The 22595-nt window shown below is 35.9% G+C and overlaps 2 protein-coding genes across 2 annotated transcripts in view; one reads left to right on the top strand and one right to left on the bottom strand.

Moving 5' to 3' along the window:
• Nucleotides 1-2536: 2536 nt before the first annotated feature.
• The window catches only part of acad11 (acyl-CoA dehydrogenase family, member 11), a 48361-nt gene continuing 28302 nt past the window's right edge, over nucleotides 2537-22595 (top strand). The window contains exons 1-13 of the mRNA XM_046877500.1: nucleotides 2537-3151; nucleotides 3249-3348; nucleotides 4835-4960; nucleotides 5347-5508; nucleotides 6773-6937; nucleotides 7645-7786; nucleotides 8896-9017; nucleotides 9239-9345; nucleotides 10179-10293; nucleotides 14377-14454; nucleotides 14586-14724; nucleotides 14884-14991; nucleotides 17486-17584. Of these exons, the coding sequence (XP_046733456.1) occupies nucleotides 2850-3151; nucleotides 3249-3348; nucleotides 4835-4960; nucleotides 5347-5508; nucleotides 6773-6937; nucleotides 7645-7786; nucleotides 8896-9017; nucleotides 9239-9345; nucleotides 10179-10293; nucleotides 14377-14454; nucleotides 14586-14724; nucleotides 14884-14991; nucleotides 17486-17584 (1765 nt within the window). The 5' untranslated portion in view covers nucleotides 2537-2849. The remainder of the gene's footprint in view (nucleotides 3152-3248; nucleotides 3349-4834; nucleotides 4961-5346; nucleotides 5509-6772; nucleotides 6938-7644; nucleotides 7787-8895; nucleotides 9018-9238; nucleotides 9346-10178; nucleotides 10294-14376; nucleotides 14455-14585; nucleotides 14725-14883; nucleotides 14992-17485; nucleotides 17585-22595) is intronic.
• ackr4b (atypical chemokine receptor 4b) lies at nucleotides 19401-22272 on the bottom strand. Its single transcript, XM_046877501.1, has 2 exons — nucleotides 21877-22272; nucleotides 19401-20883 (listed from the first exon to the last, which is right to left on the bottom strand). Exon 2 carries the CDS (start codon nucleotides 20875-20877, stop codon nucleotides 19714-19716), a length of 1164 nt encoding a protein of 387 aa, XP_046733457.1. The 5' UTR covers nucleotides 20878-20883; nucleotides 21877-22272; the 3' UTR covers nucleotides 19401-19713.

The raw sequence follows: 22595 nt of genomic DNA, 5'->3' as shown, positions 1-22595 counted from the left end.
AAAGCTTGAGAAGAACCAGACTCAAAAAGGGAACCCATCCTCATCTGGGTGACATCAAGAGTTTGATCATAAATCTTTCAACAATACAGAACACTGGACAGTGAGAACTAACATGATTACTGGAGTATAAGATTATAAGTGATGTTCTTTCTGCAGTCTTATACAGTCTATATGGTTAGTAGCTCCGAGTTTTATGAGCTCAGCATTTGTGATCACCACAGATCCAGCATCAGCTACTCCATGCCAGAGCCTTTAAACAATCCAGGAGGTCCAATGTCAAAACTCCACACATGTAGCGGGATCCAAATGGCACTGGTACGTCTCTAGATGGTTCGGGATGTTTGTGAGTTCGGCATCTACTTCTTCAAAGGTCCGTAATCATCACGAGGTGGGAGGTGACTGGAGCTGGCCAAACCTCAGGGTGTCTCGGGATGGGGAGAGAAAGAGAAGCAGTGGAGAGGAATTAGCGTAGCTGCTGTTCATGATATTAACAGCACAAGTTGATAATGTGCATGTGATCATATGTTCTGGAGCACAAGGTTATGATGTGAGACGTATGTTATGTGTAGGCTTTGCTAAAAAGATATGTTTTTAATCTACACTTAAACTGGGAGAGTGTGTCTGAGCCCCGAACACTGTCAGGAAGACTATTCCAGAGTTTAGGAGCTAAATGTGAAAATGCTCTACCACCTTTAGTGGACTTTGCTATTCTATCTGGAGTAAATCAGACCCTGTTCATCACCTATCCCAACAGCAAAGCTTGCTGGAGGCAGCATCATGCTGTAGGGATAGGTGATGAACAGGGTCTGATTTACTCCAGATATGACGTTAGAATTGAGACAAAACAGTTAATTATTTGTATTGTCTCAATTCTAACGTCATATCTGGAGTAAATCAGACCATGTTCATCACCTATCCCAACAGCAAAGCTTGCTGGAGGCAGCATCATGCTGTAGGGACTAGGAGACTGGTCATGGTTGTGGGAAAGCTGAATGGAGCAAACTCAACGAAAACCTGTTCCACAGGTCTCAGGACCTCAGTCTTGGTCAGTCAGAAGGTTCACCTTCGAACATGACAATAACCCTAGAAACACAGACAAGACACACAGGATCACAGGAGTGGCTTAGGGACAACTCTGTGAAAGTCCTAGAGTGGCCCAGCCAGAGCCCTGACTTAAAATATATTGAACATCTCTGGGAAAAACTGAAAGTGGCCTGGAGACATCTTTTTAAAGCTGAACCCATTTCCTCAAAATTAGCAGATGGGACACAATCATCATGTCCTAACTGGTAACGGCACTTATTCGTCGCATATATATGTGTGTTAGAAGTGTAACGATACATTCACCTGACGATTCAATACATATCTCAATATTATGTTCATGATACGATATGTATCACGATATTTTGAATAAACAAACAAAACATACACAACAACACCAGGAGTATAAAAAAGAAACTATATTTAGCGCAGTGCTACTGTGGCTATTCACTTTGTCCCGCAAATAAATTTTGCTCTGCGAATGCATGAAAACGCTAAAAAATCTATAGCACTAGCGTTAGCCGATAACAAGGAGGTGGCACTTGCAGTGAAATGAAAAGTAAAAAAAAATTTAATCCATAGCATTTATGTATTGCATTTATGTTTAGCTTTTCTTTCTCCTAACCGAACCAAAATTAACCCGAACCGTGACTTGAAAACCGAGGTATGTATGGAACCATGAATTTTGTGTTCTGTTACACCCCTAATATATATATTTATGTGTATGGCATAGCAGGCATGCCTAATATACTTTTGGCCTATAATTAAATACAATTTATTTAATAAATTAATAAAGGAGAAAACCCCTTTCACTTACTACAGCATTTACTATAACAATGAACATCACAATCGGCTCACCACCTTTTTAAACTGCCAGTTGGCTCTGAGTGCCGAGCATCAGAACTGCGAGAAACAGGAATAGTTTTTGTTTCACTAAGCAATCCACCTCATGAACACTTATACTCATTCTGAACTCATGTTGTATATGTGAACCATTCAGCTGCAGCAAAAAATGTATATTATTTCTATGTATTACATTGCATATACTTTCACTATGTGTATACACTACTGTCCATGTAAATATGTTTGTAAACATGTCACTCTGTTTGCACATTCTGTATAAATTTCTCTTTAATTATACTGTTCCTTGAAGCTTGTTTTACCAATATTAATTCCTTGTATGTGAGAGCAAAAAAAAAAAAAAGAAAATTACATTAGCTTTGGACTTTTATTTTGAAAATAAAGTATTTGAAAATTGGTTCGCTAGTTGAGATCACCCCCTCTCTCACTCACACACACACAAATAGATGGTTTCTCATGATATGATTTAATGCTTTCTTTGGTTTGATTCATTGCAATAATTATATGAATTTGCCCACATATTATTGTTATTGTTATGAAGGGACCAATGTGTCTGAATTATGATATAATTATTATATATCATTTTTGTTTAGTAGAATTGTGTAGGCTTCTATACTACTCTGAAATGTGTCTGTCACTGGCGAAGTCTTTCGTGAGAACTTTTATAAAACAAAAGTTTGGAGACACTTGATCTTCACACCAGATGTGCGCCTTCCCACACTGTTGCTACAAACTAGTAACATAACGATTTCTCTTTGCCTAAACTAAAGAGCTCAAACCTGTTCAAGCTAAAAGCAAGCATGGGCTTTACAGGTTTGATGTGGAAAAACTTGCTGGCACAAAACAAAAAAAATCTGTCTGTCTAAAACAGTGTTTTATCATAGCTATTCTTGGGTTATTTATTGTCATCCTTTAATGGAACTTTTCATTAGTTAAACTGGTTTAAAATGACTGTGCCTGCATATTTACACTTACTCTTTGAAACCCTGAACCTCCTGATATGGACGCTGAATGAAACGCGGCCTGAGCTGCACCTACTGGGTGCTGTCTATTTCGATATTTTCGGTAGGAACATTGATTTGGAACGCACCCTTCCGCGTTTCCAGCTTCACAGTGCAGCAGTTATGGACGATCAGACGACTCCTGTTCGCCAGCAGCATTCTTTTAACATTAAGAAACTGCATGGATATTTAACGGGAAGACTTCACAGCGTTTCAGAAAACGCTACAGTTTCTGTGCGGCAATACAGGTGTGTGTATTAAAACTGTCATTTACGGCCATGGTCACTTTCTGTATCAAGGAGCTGCGTTTTAAAGCCTGTATGCACTTTTTGTCGCTTGTTACAGGTCTGGTCAGTCCAATCCTACATTTCTCATTCAAACTCCAAACAAGAGCTTTGTACTCAGAAAGAAACCACATGGCTCTTTGCTTCCTGGAGCTCATAAGGTTAGTGTTAGGCTTAGTTAGTGTGTCTGTTTTGTCGTATTTGCAAATGATCAGCACATGTTCATGTGATTTCAGAAAGTGGTTTGGACTTTGACTCGGTTGCACAACAGCTTAATCCCAGATGGCTCCCTCACTCCCCATACCTGCTCTCAATATTCCTCATACCTGCTCTCAATATTCCCCATACCTGCTCTCAATACTCCCCTTCTCAATACTCCCCATACCTGCTCTCAATACTCCCCATACCTGCTCTCAATACTCCCCTTATCAATACTCCCCATACCCCTTATCAATATTCCCCATACCCCTTATCAATACTCCCCATACCTGCTCTAAATACTCCCCTTCTCAATACTCCCCATACCCCTTATCAATACTCTCCATACCCCTTATCAATATTTCCCATACTCCTCCTCAATACTCCCCATACCTGCTCTCAATACTCCCCATACTCCTTATCAATACTCCCCATACTCCTCCTCAATACTCCCCATACCTGCTCTCAATATTCCCAATACCTGCTCTCAATATTCCCAATACCTGCTCTAAATATTCCCCATACCCCTTCTCAATACTCCCCATACCCCTTATAAAGGTTTGTCCTAGGTTTATAAGACACTACTACACCCCATATCATCAGAGATGTAGGCATTTAAACTGAGTGCTATCAACCCAGATGTTATCTCTTCTCTTTAGTCTTGAGGACTAGCATCCGAAAAGTGGTGTCCAAAAAGAATTTCATATTTCAATTTGTCTAACCACAGTACAGTTTTTCACTTTGCCTCAGTCCATGAGTTCAAATGGCACATTTTTTAATCATATTCACAAATGCCTCTTTTTTACGTGATAGAGCTTTACCCAGCATTTGTGTATGTCATGAGGATGGATTTTCTGATCTTTCTGAATGATGTCCATTACAGAATCATTCCTGCTTTAAAGCAGTGCTACCTGAGGTCCTGAAGATTACAGGCATCCATTGTGTTCCTTGTGCACAGAGACTTCTCCAGAATCTCTGACTCTTTTGATGATATTATGTACTGTAGATGATAAGATTTTCAAAGTCTGTGCACATTTTACCTTGAATCTTTTTTTTTTTTGTTTGTTTTTTTTTGTTTTTTTTTTCTTAAAGGTACTCTTTTTTTTTATACCTAATCAATTTACTGACCTGTTGCCAAATAACCTAATTGGATGCATCATGTCCCTTTAGCTAATTCTTTTAAGTAAAACTTACTCTTCCAGCCATCAAATAATGACCTTATTATAATTTTTGAATGGTCCATTTCTTCGGTTAAATTTACATTTTACACAGCATTCCAACTTTTTTGGAATTGAGTCAAAAGTGTGTCATTTCATTGAAAATATGAAAATATGCATTTTAATAAGTGAATTTTATGGATTTTAATACATTTTAATCCAAACCCCTAAACTAATTTGTGTAGTAATAAAGTGCATTTTAAATTCTGTTTGTGTTTTTTGTTAACAACAGGTAGATAGGGAGTATGCTGTACAGAAAGCCCTGCACTCTGTTGGCTTTCCTGTTCCTCAGCCCCTGCTTTACTGCTCAGACACAAATGTTATCGGCACAGAGTTTTACATTATGGAACATGTTCAGGTCAGACCTCAACGCTTAATCAGTCTTACTGTTAGTGATATAAAATATTACATATTAAATAATAAACAGTTAGAATAGGTAGCCTAATACACACTGGTAATGTTTATATGCATGTTGTGTTTTTGGTTAAATTTTATGATAAATTTGTACTACCAAAATACAGTTTGGTTCCAAGCTAGAAACACTATTCAGTGCACATTTTTTGTTCTTATTTAGCATGACTGAACATTAGAATATTTTTGAACTATGATCCACAGGATTATGTTTGGACTATGTTTATTTAGAACCATTATAACATTTGAACTAATATGTAGGATCTCACTTGTGTGTAATTTTGTGTATCTGTTTGCACCTGTGTGTATGTTTGTTTGTGTTTATGAGACCAGGGTCGTGTATTCCGAGACCCTAGGCTACCGGGCATCAGTGCAGCAGAGCGCAGTGCTCTCTATGTAGCTGCAGTTGAGGTGTTAGCAAGACTTCACTCTGTTAACCTCACCACGGTCGGCCTAGTTGGTTATGGGAAAGGGGCAGGTTACGCCAGGAGGCAGGTAAGAGTTTGATGGAAGCATTTTAATAAAGTGGAGTTTGAATCTACACTAAAACAAACCTGTTGTTAAAATATGTAGCAGAGAGACAAAGCCAAATCTTTATAGTAGGGCTGCTGCTATCGATTATTTCAGTAATGGAATATTTTAATGATTATTCCATCGATTGATTGATTAATCAGATAAGAAGTACTTTTTCTTTATTAAAGAGCAATACTAAATAAGAGACAGAGAGAATGAGACAGGTCTCTTAAAATTAACAAGTAGTTTGTTTCCTTTTTTTTGTTTTCCATTTTTATTGCTAAAATTGCAAACAAGAATATCTGTGAAATCTAAAAACCTTTAGTGCTTTGGTACATAAAAATACCAATGTTAAATTCCCCCCGCAGGGATTGTTTCAGCCATGTGGAGTGCGTTATGGGAAAAAATTTGTTTAATGAAACTCTTACGTTATTATTCTTCCTTATGTATTTATTGATTAAATCTCGCACAGTATCATGATGTGGTATTTTTGCCTCCGGAAAAGCTGCTTGAAATTTTCCACGTAGTAAATCCGTGTATTTATTGCCAGACTTAAAAACATGCTCCACTATCTGCTCTACATGGCCACTGTAAAGGAACTTTTTGAACACACTGTATATAAATAAAAATATAAAAAATCAACTTCAAATTACTTTAAAATCAGTAACCGCACTGTACGGTGTTTTCTTTAAGTTTTAGTTTGAAATGATCCCAATATTTGTAAACTTTCTGGCGTTTTCTTTGGCCTGAATCTTCTCCTTGCCCCTCACTGTTTTCTCCCTGTTTCTTCATTTTTCATTCTGCAGCATCTTCTGTGTTACCTGTCCAGAGTGCTACAGAGTTTACAGGGTGGTGTGTCAGTAATAATGGTCCGTGGGAAACACAGGGCTCCGTGTGTAGTTAAACGGACTAAACGATTAATAAAATATTTTGCCTCAATTAATTTTTGTAATCGAATTACTCAATTTATTTGAGGGATCGTTTCAGCTTTGTCACATATACATTACAGCACAGTGAAATTCTTTCCTTGCATATGCCAACTTGCTCAGAGGCTGCGGTCAGTGCGCAGGGTCGCCCATGATACGGCGCCCCTGGAGCACAGAGTGTTAAGGGCCTTGCTCAAGGGCCAAGAGTGGCAGTTTGGCGATACCGGGGCTTGAACCCCCAACCTTCCGATCAGTAGCCCAGCACATTAACCATTGATTTACCAACTCCTACCAACTACCAATAATCATATCTTTTTTAGGTGTCCACATGGACAAAGCAGTACAGAGCCTCAGCCAGCAGAAGCATTCCAGCAGTGGGTGAGCTTTCTGATTGGCTGAGCAACAATTTGCCCTCCACTGATGACCAAGTGACCCTTGTACATGGTGATTTTCGAATTGACAACTTGATATTCCATCCAACAGAGGTACTACTAACTGGTCAAAGATGGTTTTGTAAACTTATCAGCTTATTTATTAGGAACACATGTACCTTTAAGAGCTTCAGGTAATACTCAGAATCATACATCAGTATTGGGTAGGAAATGATTGTATTCCCAAAATGGAGTGTGTATGTGGGTGGGAAATATGGCAAAAGTATAATTGTGTATTACTTTTTGTTTTTCTCAGGTTTTAATATCAACATTGAAGCCATCAATTTACAAACTAATCTACTAAATTAGAAAAAGGGAAATTTGCATTTAAACTGAAAAAAGAAAATTTAGTTTTGACAAAAAATTTATAAAATGCATCAGTTATTTTCTATTACACTGAATGGCAGAAGACTTTAAACGGCAGTGACATTTACATTTGCAACATTTAGCAGACGCCCTTATCCAGCGCGACGTACAAAAGTACTTTAAATCTCTAGTAATTAATAAAAATCTGAGACATCTGAGTTGTAATATCTGTAAGCATTAGCAGTCACAGCTTTATTATTGAAATGTCATAATATGGCACATATTCTTCAAATAATTATGTAAGAAAAAAATATAAATTGCTCTTTCATGATCAAAGCATTGCCACACATATATTAAAAAAAGGTTTAAAATATGTGTTTTTGGACACAATTTCTGAAAATGTTTTTCATGAATATTTATTTGTTTATTTGTTATGTCCCTGTTTCTGTTTATAGTCCAGAGTGCTAGCCGTATTGGATTGGGAGTTATCCACAACTGGACATCCACTTGCAGATCTGGCTTACTTCCTCATGCCGCATTACTGCCCTACCTATCTCAATATCTTTTCTGTTCTTGGTGGAGTTACAGGGACAGAGGGTGTGCTTTTCTTTATTTTTTTTTTATTTTATTATATGTTAATCTTTCTACAGATATCCACTCCAACTCATATCTTTCATATCAATGAAATACTAGCAACACAAGAGGGTATTAGATAGAGATGGATGGATAGAGTGATGAGTATATATATATATATATATATATATATATATATATATATATATATATATATATATATAATATAATAATTTTTTTTTTCTCCAAGAACGCACATTTTGTTATGCAATCATGTTTTTTGTTAGACATCTTTTATAACCAAAATGATAACAGTTTACAGTGCTGAAAAAAACTTCTTTATAGGTGTAACTCATCAAGTTACTCATGAGTTTAGCTACAGATGAATACAATTAGCTACAGGCTGCTAAGGATAATTGGCTAGCTACACTGAAACTACTTTGACAAACTGCCATTACAGAGCTTTTGCATGCAATTAAGGAAATAAAATTTTTTTATTTTTATTTTTTTGACATCCTCCATGTCTAAGACACAAGCAGCACCAAAAACAGTTTACAGTGGTGCTTTATACAGAGAATTGTTTACCATATATAGAAGCATGCATATCAATTTAAAATGTTTTTATTTTATCACTGGCCACTGCTGTGTGTACTAATATATAATAAATATTTATGTATACTTTTTCTTCTGAATATGGATGATCTTGCGCACAAATTTAGTACTTGTTTTATATATTCCTTAATAAATGTGACCCCTTAAAGTCATAGGACATAAATTATGGACATGTTTATTTGATAGTTTAGCTGTTACTTTAGAGTTAAGATTCCTATTTATTTGTCCTGTTTATTAGTATTAATAATCATTAAATAGTAAGCAACTATACTTACCATTATTTCAAGCTGGTTGCTTGCTCATGCATGGGACAAGGAACTTTTAGATGAATAACTCTGATGGTAGTAGTTGTAATTTGAAACATTTGTATTGGGTCAGATAGCAAGAACAAGTCTAAACTGGATTAATATCTTATAGTGTAGAATATTTAATGCATCAATGTTTAAATGACTTTTATACAAACATCGGCATAGTTCTTAAAAAGTAATATTTTTTCATTAATATTATTGTTATTCTTGCAGGCATCCCTTCTGCAGAAGACTTAATCTCCATTTACTGCCACTGCCGTGGAATCCCTACTTCACTTCCACATCATAATTTCTTTATTGCCTTGGCCATGTTTAAAATGGCTTGCATTGCACAGGTACGCAATATTTTGTGGGTTTCTTATCTTGAATAAGGTTTTTGATAACCTGCGGGTGTTTAGATTAACTTGAACCACACCTCAGCATGTGTGAAATCCATGGACGTGAACTCAGTGATGTTTATCTTCGCTTAAGCAAGATTCCTTGGCAGAACATCTCAGAATCAGGGAGAGCATTGTTTTGCTGAAATTGATCTCTGTTTAATCTGTGTCTGTCATAGGGTATTTATGCAAGGTCTTTGCTAGGAAATGCCAGTGCTCCAAATGCAGCACAGTTTGGAGAGAGTGTGGAACCTTTAGTTCAGCTGGCATTGAAGATCGCTCACAGGTAATTTCCATATTCACTACGACAATAAAATAACTGCTGATAATTCAGCTGTTATTTCTAAAAATATTCAAAAAAGATTTGCACAAAGTTATTATACACTATGAAATACTCTATTATCGTTAACATTACTAAAATGGGTTTTCATTTTTGTCTTTTTTTTTTGTAAATACAATGTGTAGTCAGGTTTTACTTTTCTAATCAAGTATATTCCTTATAATTGTTTTAATTAGTTAATTTATTATGTTTTAATTTCTTCATACATGGAACACCACATGTATGCCTTCATGGCAGTATGATATAAATTAGGTAGCACATTTTAGTGACATTTTAGGTTTTTAGCTCTAAATTACTTGTATCATATTATTCTTTCTAGACAGCCACTACCAAAATATTTATTATAAACACTATCACAAAATACTTTATGTAGCATATCATAAATTCAGCAGCTGAGCATATGCATCGTTTCAATCTTCCTGGTCATTGCACATCATCAGGATGTTTAGCTAGAAAAGGAGACTTCATACACAGGAAGGGATCACATACTATCATACATATATGTAGTGGTGAATGTTGATACGTTCTGGCTGTTTTTAGCTTGTGTTTCCAGAGGGCCTTATTGGCATCATGGATTTTGTACCAGGATATTCCAGCCCCAAACCTAGTTGCCTTTGACAGAAGTTTCTCTATAGACCTTTAACACAGATGCTATTTAAGAACATTAGTTAAAATGTTTTTAATAAAACAAGATTTTAGCTACAATCACATGCTATTATTATTTCATTTATTTTTGCACGTTTTTAATAATTTTTTTTACTTGTGTGTTTTGTGTGCAGCGCCTCACAAGCTGTACAAGTTCCTGAGAGGCTATTTCTCCAATCTGCTAAAGGTTGCGCTGTCCTCCAGCAGGTTAAAGATTTCATGAAGCAACACATACTGCCTGCTCAGAAGGTAAGTACAAAGGTCAATTTTGTAGCAGCTTCAAACTTTGATAGAACTGCATTTGTTTCAAAAGTGTCTGTTAAAAATTATGTACTGTATTATATAAATATTAAAAACAGAAAGTTTTTGTTTATGCATGTTTAAATAATAGCTTAACAGTTTATTATAAAAATTGTGCTGTGTTTTTGAGGATTATTATGTAATCTGTAAATTAATTCAAATTCAGTAAGAATAACAAAATTGCATTTTATTGCTGAATAAAAACTTTCTTTCGGCTTCTCCCATTAGGGGTCGCCACAGCGGATCATCCGTATTCATGATCCGCATTTTATTTCTGAATACAGTGCCTAAATAGTGGGGCACAATGTACTGATATACCGGTGGACTATTTGCTAGAATGTAGGTTCAATTTAGGACACTGTAATTATAAAGAAAACAAAAAATCTAAATAAGCAGCTGCTGTCTCCAAGCTACTGCGAATACTGGTGTGCTCACTAAAATATGACAAAAGAAAAGAAACGTATTTCTCATGTACATTGCTGTAGAGAAATAAATAAGGCCACGTGTTTGTTTTACATTGATTACTAGTGGTCAGAGGTGGAAAGAGTAATAAAATATTTTATGCAAGTAAGTTTTCAGGGTGTGATTTTTGCATAAATGTTCTTTCTTTTTTTTTACTCAGTGATGGATAGATTTTAAATATAGTGAACTACATCAATTAAAGCAAAACATACTTAAATAAAATTACAGATTAAAAAAATACTTTAAAACAGGGGTATCAAACTCAGTTGCACAGGGGGCCAAAACTCAAAGCACACTTGCAACTGGATAAACATTTATTGAAGACACTAAAACTAAATGTTAGAACTAGAACTAGATGCCTCTTGTATGGAAAGACCAGTCGTCTGCATTGCTCAGGAGTGATTCTGGCCCATTCTTCCACACAAATGGTCTTTAAATCTTGAAGGTTCCTTGGGCCTCTTTTATGATTCTTTGATCTTCAGTTCTCTTCATAGATTTTCTATGGGATTTAGGTCAGGTGATTGACTGGGCAACTTGAGCAACTTGATTTTCTTTCTTTGGAACCACTTCATTGTTTCCTTGGCCTTGTGTTTGGGATCATTGTCTTGCTGAAATGTCCACCCTTTATTCATTTTCAGCTTTCTGGTAGATGGCAGCAGATTTTTATCCAGAATGTCCCGGTACATTTCTCTATTCATCCTGCCCTCAATAATATGAAGTCTGCCAGTACCCCTTGCTAAAAAGCAGCCCCAAACCATGATGCTTTCAACCCCAAACTTAACTGTTAATATGGTGTTCTTGGGGTGGTGGGCAGTGCCATTTCTTCTCCAAACATGTTGTGTAGAATGACTGCCAAAAAGTAAAATTTTGCTTTCATCTGACCATACTATAGTCTCCCAATAATCCAAAGGCTTCTCCAAATGCTCTTTCGCAAACTTTAACCGAGCCTTAACATGCTTTTTGTTCAGCAATGGAGTCTTGCGTGGTGAGCGTGCATGGATGCCATGGCGGTTCAGTGCATTGCTTATAGTTTTCTTTGAAACAGTACATGCTGATGCAAGGTCTTTCTGAAGTTCTGCCTAAGTGGTTCTTGGCTCTTGGCGAACTCTCCTGATTATTCTTTGGACTCTTTGAACAGGGATCTTACGTGGAGCACCTGATCGTGCCCGGTTTATGGGGAACTGATGTTCTTTCCATTTCCGGATAATGGCCCCCACAGTGCTCACAGGAACATTCAGGCATCATTCTGGAAATGCGCCTATAACCATTCCCATCAAAATGCTTTTCAACGATAAGATTATAAAGATCTTGGGAGAGTTCTTTGCTTTTACCCATCATGAAGTCTTTCCTGTGTGCCTCCTGGTTAATGAGTAGCCTTTATTGGCAACTCAATTAGGACTAAAGCAGCTGATATCAACTAGTACTGATAGGGGGCAGGGTTTCTCTCTCAATACTGACAGATTTCAGGTGATCTCCTGGCTTCTATGCCACTTTGCACCTTGTTATCTTCATGTGTTCAATACTTATTCCCTGTGTCATTTCACTTTATTTATTATAAGTCAACTTGTATACTTAAATGTTCTGATTTCTTTGTATGAATTCAATATTTGGCTTGATGGCTACATCTGGTGGAAATTTTATGTCAATAGCCCACTTAGAAATCCCCTTACTGATAAAAATGCTGATGTGTCAAATACTTATTTTCCCCGCTGTACAAAAAAACAAACCCAGAATATTATTCCAGAATGAATACATTTAAACTTTGCTCTCCATAAAAATATATCCGGTCAAAATTATACAAGTTAGAAATATGAACATGCTGCAAAAAAACCTGGAAAAAAATTGTGCTTTTAAGTAAACGTTAAAATAAGAAAAACAATCAGATTTCTTTGCTCTTATGCCATTTTATTAAAAAAAAACTTAAACTTTGAATAACTAAATATTTTGCTCTCCATAAAAATATCTCCTGTCAAAATTATACAAATTTTAAATATGAACATGCTGCAAAAATACCCTGGAAAATAAATAGAATTTGTGCTTTTTAGCAAAAGTTAAAATAACAACAAATCAAAACATTGTTTGCTTTGCTCTTATACTATTTCGTCAGAGCTGGATGCTTGGAATCTTTTTTTTTTTTGGCAACAAGTTTGTTTAGGTTTGGTGTGAGGTCATGTGTTGTGGAGATTCTTAGGTTGAACTGCAGGTGGTCATCATTGAGATGACCCCTGTGTGCTGTTTTGTTAATCTTCATCACTGGGATCAGCTTCTCACTCAGATCTGTGCTACCAAACATGCACAAGGTTCGAGCTGCATGTAGATGCATTGTAGCTGCATGTAGTGGAGCATTGCTTCAGGAATGGAGAGAATAAACTGTTTAGGCCCTCCAATGTCATACTAAGAATTTAGTGTCCCATTACACTTCAGTTCAATCAGCTCCATCTGAATCTGTACAGGTGCAGTTTCCAGGTCAACGGAAAATGGGTTTCAAAGCAGCTCGAAATTCTTTTTTTTTTTTGTGCTTAAAAGTCACCAAAGCACCATGCGAACTCAGTGAGCAGTGCGCGCAGTTTATCAGCAAAGTGCGCATTTGGGAGCACAATTGCGCCGACTTTGTTTAGCATTACTTGGCAACAGGGAAAGTGAGGCAGGTTGCACTGGTGCATTTGTGTCTCCCATAAAAGCAGCTTCACTTGAAATGCCTTCACCACATCATACATGTCAGTGATCAGGGCTAAGCACTGCATTATAGGATCTGTAGTTTGTGTATCAGTGCTTAATTTTACCGGGCCATTAATAACAATAATAAAAGATCTATATAAAATGATCTCGCGGGCTGAATATAATTGTACGTCGGGTCGGATGGGGCCCACTAGCCTTGAGTTTGACACATATGCTTTAAAAAGTACAAAAAAAAAAAGACTTAATTACAGTAATGCGAGTAATTGTAATTTGTTACTTTCCACCTCTGCTTATGGTAAGTTATTGTGTGGCAGGCAATTATTAAGTGCAATTATGCAGTTCATTAATTCCATTCACACTCAAACAGCCATGTAGTACATAATAAGGTTCTGAATTAAATTTCAGTAGTACTAGTTAAATATTTGATACTGTTTCTACAGTTGAAGCCTGCTGTTAGATTATCAGCTTTTGCTTTCCATATGATTATGGTGCACTCATTACATTAATGCTTTGAACCTGATTTACATTCCTTATAATTAGCACTTGTATTTGTCACATATTGTACGACTCTCTGTGTCTAGCTTTTGTTTTCTCCTGTATGCACCTGATTGAGACCTGATGTCTGAGAATATCACTCCTTCCCCTGGTTTTGTGGTATATGTTGCTGCCCTCTTTTGCTTTGCAGAGAAGAGCTATAACACTTTCATTGTAATAGATAGATTTAAAGACTGAGTAGCCATGTAGAATAGATAGTTGCTTCAAGTTTCATTTGTATACTTGGCACAGCTTGTGCCAACTAATGAGGTTTATTCTTCAGAGCTTTTAGAATGTTTTGGGTACACAATTCCCCAGCCAGGGCAAGTCTTTAACTGCAGACTGTTTTTGTGTTAGGAAATTACTGAGTATTACCTTAAACACTACAATGGCCCTGAAAGATGGAAAACACCTGCTGTGCTGGAAGAACTAAAGGTAAAAGCACAAAGAGTGCAATAATGTTTATAATGCCATAATAAGTATAAGCATTTCATATGTATTAGAGGTCATTCTTTTAGTATTCTATGAGTATACCTTTCTTGTGGTAACAAATGGTGTGTGTTTAGGCAAAAGCTCGTGCTGCTGGACTGTGGAATCTTTTCCTGCCTGCAGTGAGTGAACTGTCTCAGTTGGATTACTGCTACATTGCTGAGGAAACTGGTCGATGCTTCTATGCCCCTGAGGTCTTCAACTGCCAGGCTCCAGGTCTGTGTGGATCTCTGTTAATGCAGATGAAAGCAGAACTAAAATTGTAAATCAGAACTTTTTGGATCTTGTTTTCTTACCATTGTGGTGTGTATGTGTGGGTGAGAGAGAGATCACTGCAGTTAATTAAACATCTATTTTATTTTGACTGTGAGACAGATTCAGGGAACATGGAGGTGCTGCATCTGTTTGGTTCTGAGGAGCAGAAAAAGCTCTGGCTAGAGCCCTTACTACGTGGAGACATACGATCCTGCTTTTGCATGACTGGTAACAACACTAGCTTGTACACACACATATGCTTCCACATTCTACTACACAGTAGGTTTGCAAGCTTTACTGGTACGCTGAGTTGTGAAGGAAAAGAACAGCTTTGTTACCTAACGGTTTAAGGCTTTCCTCCAGTTCCACAAAACTAGCTGATTTAACTGTTAAGCTACACTTGCTGAGGTAGCAGAACCAAATGGAGAAACACCTGCAGAATTTTAATGTTAATCACATTGTATGTTTAAAATACAATTTTTTCTCCAGTGTATCTGCAAAGTGTAATGCCAGATTTTATAATATAACACTACTAATGTATTTTTCAGCAGTTTCATTGTACATGTTAAACAATGAAATTGTTGTTAAATTAACTGTGTAATTGGTCCTGTGGTCTCTGTTTCTTCTCTAATAATTAAAATTATAATTCGTATTATAATGTTCTAAATATTATTAGATTGCTCTCAACAAGGTATTACTATTGATTAAACGATTAAACCAAGAACACAAAATTACATACATATAAAAAAATATATATTTTTCATATTTGGAACAAAAATAGTTGCTAGGTTTATTATGTATTGTGTATTTAGTTTTTTTTTTTTTTTTGCTGGTGGTTGGTAGGTGGAGACGGCCACAGCTCATGCAGTTTAGAAGCATACAGTACCACAGGTTGATGGAATGACATACAGTAGTATTGAGTGATGCACCAAATTTTTGGCTGCTGATAATTTTCAGGCGAAAATGGCATTATTGCTTATGGCCAACAGAAAAAAAAAGCCCGAAAATACAGATATACACAGATTACAGATTACACTCTTGCTCTAGTTGTCTGCAACACTGGAGCTCCGCAGGGAACAGTTCTAGCTCTGTTCCTCTTCATCGTTTACACTGCATAGACTTCATGCTCAGCTCAGCAACCAGTCACCTGCAGAAGTTCTCTGATAACTCTACCATCGTCGGCCTGATCACAGATGATGATGACAGGGAGTACAGAGGACTGATCCGGAAGTTTATGGAAATTAATGGTGCCATCAGCTAAAATGCACGCACAGGCTAATTTACTCACTAAACAAGTGTAGGAATATGAATTTATAAACTCTATGGATCAGTTATAACACCCTCCACTGTTCTGGGAAGATGTTCTACTAGATTCTGGAGTGTGGTTGTGGAGATGTGTGCTCATTCAGCCATAAGAGCATTAGTAAAGTCAGATACTGATGTAGGGTGTGGAGGCCTAGTGTTCAATAGGGTTGAGGTCAGAGCTCTATAGTGAGCTCTGTAGTAAATTGTCATGCTGAAACAGGTCTGGGTCTCCTATTTGTGAAGAGAAAAGTTAATGCTACTGCATCCAAAGAACTACACTACAATTGTGTACTTTCAAAGTTGTGGTAACAGTTTGGTGAACAGCTACATATTGCTGGAAATTCAGGTGTCCCAATAGTCCATTTAGTGTATTCATAGGAATTATGTAACAGTTCAGTGCAATCGAATTAGTTAACATATTACAAATAATCTCAAGGTCTGTACCAAAGTGCACTTTCCTGGCAGAATGATAACTTTCACATGCCAATTTTTCATTTAAATAATGTTCTGTTTTGTCCTAAACTGCCGTGTGAAAGCCCTGCTGGAAAAGCTTTTACATAACCTATTTTCTTCACTGCTTTACTGCTGATGTATTTAGCCTTCATTTAGCACATTTGTTTCAACAATTAAGGGTTTATTGAGCCAGATGTTTTAGCTTAAGGCTGAAAGTCTGCAGAGCCAACATGCCATTAAACACTAGAAGTGCAATACCATAGGAACTGTAAGTGTAGCTATTGATGTACTGATATTACCTTAAATATTTAACATTGCAATACATTAGTTTCTAAAGGACTCAAGATTGTATCCAGATTATACAAGATGTGCTTTAGCACAATCCAACTTTCCTAATGTAGAAACTTTGTTTTTATTAAAGACTGAGTATTTAGAAAGGGTGAGTCATGCTGAAAAACTGGCCAGGAAGCAAAATAACTAAAGACACCATGAAGGATAATGTGAGTCATTTCCTCTACCCCCTGCTGCCTGCCTGGCATAGGTATGGAGATACTGTAACTGTGAGGTATATCCCTTATTTCCTTGGTGGAATATTTAAATCATAATTTTTTTTTGTTTTTTTATATAAAGTGTAGACTTTCAGTTTTAATTCATGGACTTTGACAAAAATATTGAATGAATACAGCTACAATGAAAGTTTGGCAAAGCATCCCAAGATGCTCATCATTTTATTATTATCATATAAATATATAATTATTTTAGTTTGTTCATGGTTCAGAGTCTGCTAGAGTTCCATTTTGGGTGGGTTAAATTAACACATATAATGGTGTTCTTATTAAATCTGTCTGTGAGTGTACATTTGAAATAAAATATTTAAACTGTTGAGCGCATAAGCTGTGTTCCCACTTTCTTACTTTCATCTGTTATATTTACTTGCTGTCTGTATGTTCTGTTTTTCTTTAAGAGCCAGATATTGCCTCAAGTGATGCAACTAATATGGAGTGCACCCTGCACAAAGACAAAGACGAGTATGTCATAAATGGAAAGAAGTGGTGGAGCAGTGGTGAGTGTTTTTTCACATATTGTATTATTGCCATACAGGCTGTTCTTGTTTTGGTTGGTAAAGTAATGCTCAGTACTATTAAACAAGACCAAAAAAAAAGAATATAGGAAATGTTATTAAAATATTATTTTTTAAAAAGTTATTATATATTCTCTTATATATTCTTCTTTAGATTTTGCATTTACTGACCATCTCATCGTTTAATATTACAGACTTGCTGAATTTGTTTAAAAGGGGGTGTATAAAGGTGGTAAAGGTGGTGGCTATTTCCGATAAAATACACATCCAAACATTTTAATTTCTGTACATGTCTTTCTGCACACTGTGAACAGACGGACTTTGAAAATCTCCAGTAAATGTATGCTGGTTAAATGTTTAGGTCAGTTATGAAATTCTGTGCACTGTTTTCTCTTGATTTTGACACTGTAGCCTAGTGCATCATTTAGGAACCTTTTCATATAATGCAGAATAAATTATCCTATTAAATGTCTAGATTTGTCAATAAACATGCTGCATTTAAACTGAGCACTTTGTTACTTACATACATAAATCAGCTTGGGACGGTCTGTAAATTTCAAACCACATAAATTAAAAATGGAAGATTACTGAAATTAAAATAGAAACTACAGAATACAATGCAAGGTAATGAGTGGCAGCAATCCAGATGCAATTTAATCTTAATTTTGTACTTCTGGAGTCTATGAAGTTTTAATGTGGAACTTGCTGACATGGGTTTTCTTTTTCTAAAGTGATTTTGTCGCATATTTTAACAAGAGCGCTCTGAACCAATGACTTGAGGTTTGTTTCTAGTATTTATTAAATTTTTATGTTGATCTCAAACCCAAATCTTTAATGTATAATAAAAAATAAAGAATAAACTGCCCATTCCAATACTTTTAGAGGATACTGTAAAAAGTGTCAATGTTAACACTCACACAGTAATATATGTTAGCAAAATATTTTCAGCTCATTGGAGTATCATGCAATATTGTGATATTAATAGTCTAGTTTATTTATTAAATAAATTGTATTTCTCTTTCTCTCTCCCTCTCCCTCAGTCACACTTACACACACACACACAAACAAGTTGAATATTATAGTTAAAATTTGAAGTTTGATGTAGAAAACAAGTTTTTCTTTACTCTTTTCTTCACCTAATTATGAAAAACAAACCTTTAATTAGTAATGCTATATATATAAATACAAAATGCATATATGTCTGACTTTTAATTTGATCATTTGAGCAAAAAAACAAAACAAAACTTGATACCAGAAGTATCACACCATTTGTACTCTTATAATAGAATTGGTAAGCATTGGCTATCAGAGTGTATTAGTTGAATCATGGTAACCTTGAGTAACTATGGTAACCACAACAACCTTCTGTTATAGTAAAGAAAGAAATTAAATGTGTGTAATCCTGTGTATGAGTTCATAAAGCAAACACAGATGTCACTATATTTACAAATATGCTTTTTTCTTTCTTTCCCGCTCGAACACGTATGCATTTTTCATTATTTTTGGTTAACAGTGAGGAACCAGAATTACCTTTAGTAATGCTAAAGACTAATAAACATATAACTCACAAAATATGGCTCTTCCAGATTTACAATATTTTTTTAAAATACAACAGAAAATATTAGTTGGCAGCTGTTCCACTGGGAAATATTAAAGGAAGATACAATCATGAAAATTGCATGATTGCACATTTACAACACATTTACTACCTAATGGAGACAATTAGCATACAAATGCACAATTCAGGTACTCAACTCACTATAATTTATTATTTTTAATTAGATAAAACTAAGCAAAATTAAGAAATAGAATGATTTATTGATTTTTTTCACAAAACAATGTAGCACATTCATTTCAGATGTGTATGAGTTTATAATTATGAATAATGATGTCTATTAAAATATTTAGAGAAACACTCATTAACCTTGCCCATACTCTTGTATTGTTTAGGATATTAAATTTTAAATTGTAATTCTGTGTCAGCTGTCTCAGATTTGGAATTTACTCCACCAAATTTCAAATAGAACCACTCAGCCATTATTTAAATGGTGTGGCCTACTTGCATTATTAATAATGCAGTCTTTTTTGGACCTGGTCATCAAGTTAGTGTGCTATATGGTAAAGGTACTTGTATGTTCCTCGTCTGATTGTGAGCATGCATTGCTGTTTGTGTGGGTCTGTGTTCTTAGTGCAATCTCCACTGCAGGTTGCATGATGTTCTGATGACGATGCCTCCCAATCTGTCCACAGTACTTAGCAATCCTTAGCACATGCGCCTTGAAGGATGAACCAGTGAAGACATATAGAACTGGGTTTAGACAGCAGTGTGTGAGTGCCAAGCTCTCTGTAACTTGATTGGCCCGATCTAGTGCTTTACTGACCTCACAGTTTGTCACAAATGCATATATGATATCTAGAGTTCGTATAAGTTTGACAATGTTATATGGCAGCTGTGTAAATAAAAACACTCCCACCACAGCTATCAGGACCTGAAAGGTCTTCCACCTCCGAATTTCTTTCATTCCAGTTGTTGCTGCCCGACTCAGGGTTTTTCCCACTCTGTAATAGCAGAACATCATCACCAGAAACGGTAGCAGAAAGCTCATTGTCACCTCTAGAATTTCCAAGATCGCTTTTGCTTTTTGTGCCATATTATGCGGGTATAGTGCCCTGCAGGATTTGTGTCCAGAAGAGTGTTGCTTTATGCTGTTGAAGAAAAAATCTGGCAAGCCTAAGATGAAGGCTACAATCCAAATCAGGAGGGAAAGTAGCAGCCTCTGTCTACTTGGTTTGTTTCCAAGTGGCCTGGCATAAGCCCTGGAGCCCTGGGAAAGTGCTCTGTAACGGTCCACACTTATAAAGGCTAGCAGAAGCATGCTACAGCTGAAGTTAGTGGTGTAGAGGGCTGAGGTTATCTTGCAGGCCACCACACCAATCTCCCAGCCATTTATAGCATCTGCTGCCCAGAACGGTAGGGTGAAAAGAAGGAGGAGGTCCGCAAAGGCCAGATTAAGAATAAAGACATCTGTTAATGACCGTAGATGCTTCTGAGATAGATAAACAAATACAACCATGGAGTTTCCAGCTAGGCCTACTACGATTGCTAGGCTATAGACCACTGGGATGAAGAAACTGCCAAAGGAGCGGACATCTGATTTGTCACACACAGTGTAGTCTTCAAAGTCCTCATCATAGTAGCTGTGGTTCAAGCTGTCATTGTAATGATCATGGTAATCGTAATTCTCATTAGAATCAAAATCTGAATGGAAGCTCATAATGTCCTAGAAAAAAAAGAAAAGTAAAATTCAGTTTGTTTGAAAACACTTGGTTTTGTCCTTTCCAGAAATTTCGGTTAACTTACACTTTTACTAACCTACATTAACCAGTGAGGCAGCTTCATAGTTAACAGGTTTTATTCCTTTAAAATATTTCTGTATTTGAAGTGAATTTTTTATAATAATAAAATGGTTTAAAATGTCATTGTGCATTTAGCACAGGCTGTGAAGACATACACCTTTCTTGGTGTTGCCAGTATGCTAGTTTATGCCACAGTTTGCTATTTCAGACTACACTGCTGTACAGACCTTGCAATTTATGATTAAGCATACTTTATTTGTTGACAGATTTGCAAACATAGGAAAATTGTAATAATAAAATCAGTATATAGCATATGGACAATCCAGGGGCTAGATATATTAATACAGTTGCTTTTGGATGGGTGAGATTAACTTAAAATACAGTTAAATGAAGAAATATTAAGTTGTTCCTGATTATAAAATGCTTTTACTAAGTTTTAAAAATCCTTAGTTCAAGCTTGTTATAGAGGTCATAGAATTGATTTATATGAAATGCATTAAAAAATATACAGTTTGATTAAGCCTAAAATCTGAGCCTAAAATTACCATTCATGGATTGAAAAACAGTCTAAATGATTATAAAATTGTGAAATTATGCCATTTTCAGCAACAGTTTTACTGCCATTTACACATTTACATCTACTTATTATTATTTTATTATTATTATAACAAGTAAAAAAATAGCTTAAAAACTTCAGGTTCAATTAAATCTAGCTTTCATATAAATGTAGCTTTTGTGACAGTTAAAACAGTTTTAAATAATGGAGCTGTGTTAGCATTTCACAAACAAATATTTATTTTGACTCTTGGTTAGACCAAAAAGAAGTTATCAACTTACTATTTATAGTGTCAACAGCATGAACAAATGTGTTTTTAGACAAATATACTTTCCATAAGAATTAATTATCTGGGTCTTACCTTGAGTGTGTCACTGGAATTCTTTAGATCAGGGAGCCTGAGAGAGACCAGCTTTAGAATGAAAATCCCAGTAGATAATAGCAGATTTGTAGTAGTGTGTGTGGGTGTGTGTGTGCGGATGTGCACACATGCATGCGTGCATAGACTGAGAAAACTCCACCTCTCTTGCCAAATATTTTGGATCAGATAATTCACCCTCCTTGTTTTTTCACCTGTTTCATTTAATATCCTTGTAGGTAATGTATTTTTCTACAATAGTTACATTTATTCTATTTACATGTACCACAAATTTCTATGTATATGATGCACAGAATATACATTTATATTTCTAAAATGAATTATTTGTGAGGTCCTCAATTTTTCTCCCTCTGTGTGTTTTTCCTCTGCCTTCCTCTGGAATAGGCTGACTCAGAGCTGAGATCTGGTACCTCCTTTGTAACCCTGTAATGTACCACACCCATCCATTTAATTTAATTCAACCCACAAGTATAACTTACATAACATTGTTATATAAGAAACTCCAGATGCTATGGAATGATACACTTAAACACGTTGTTGATTGTCATCTTTTTCTTCTTGCTTCTTATTCTTCATGCTTTTCAGTTAATATGGTGTTCTTAAAGGTCTCACCTTAAGTGTTAAAGGCCTCACCTTTTTCCCTCTAAACTCATCTGACCACAGAACTTTCCTCCAAAAAAAAAAAAGCGTTCAGAGTGTTG

Source organism: Silurus meridionalis, chromosome 21, assembly GCF_014805685.1.
Source record: "Silurus meridionalis isolate SWU-2019-XX chromosome 21, ASM1480568v1, whole genome shotgun sequence".
NCBI classification, from domain to species: Eukaryota; Metazoa; Chordata; class Actinopteri; order Siluriformes; family Siluridae; genus Silurus; species Silurus meridionalis.
The sequence above is the reverse complement of the archived record's forward strand: the minus strand, read 5'-3'. Positions and strand labels throughout refer to the sequence as shown.

Coding starts and splice junctions, on each gene's coding strand:
- ackr4b (XM_046877501.1), bottom strand. CDS start 20,877: ATGAGCTTCCATTCAGATTTTGATTCTAATGAGAATTACGATTACCAT.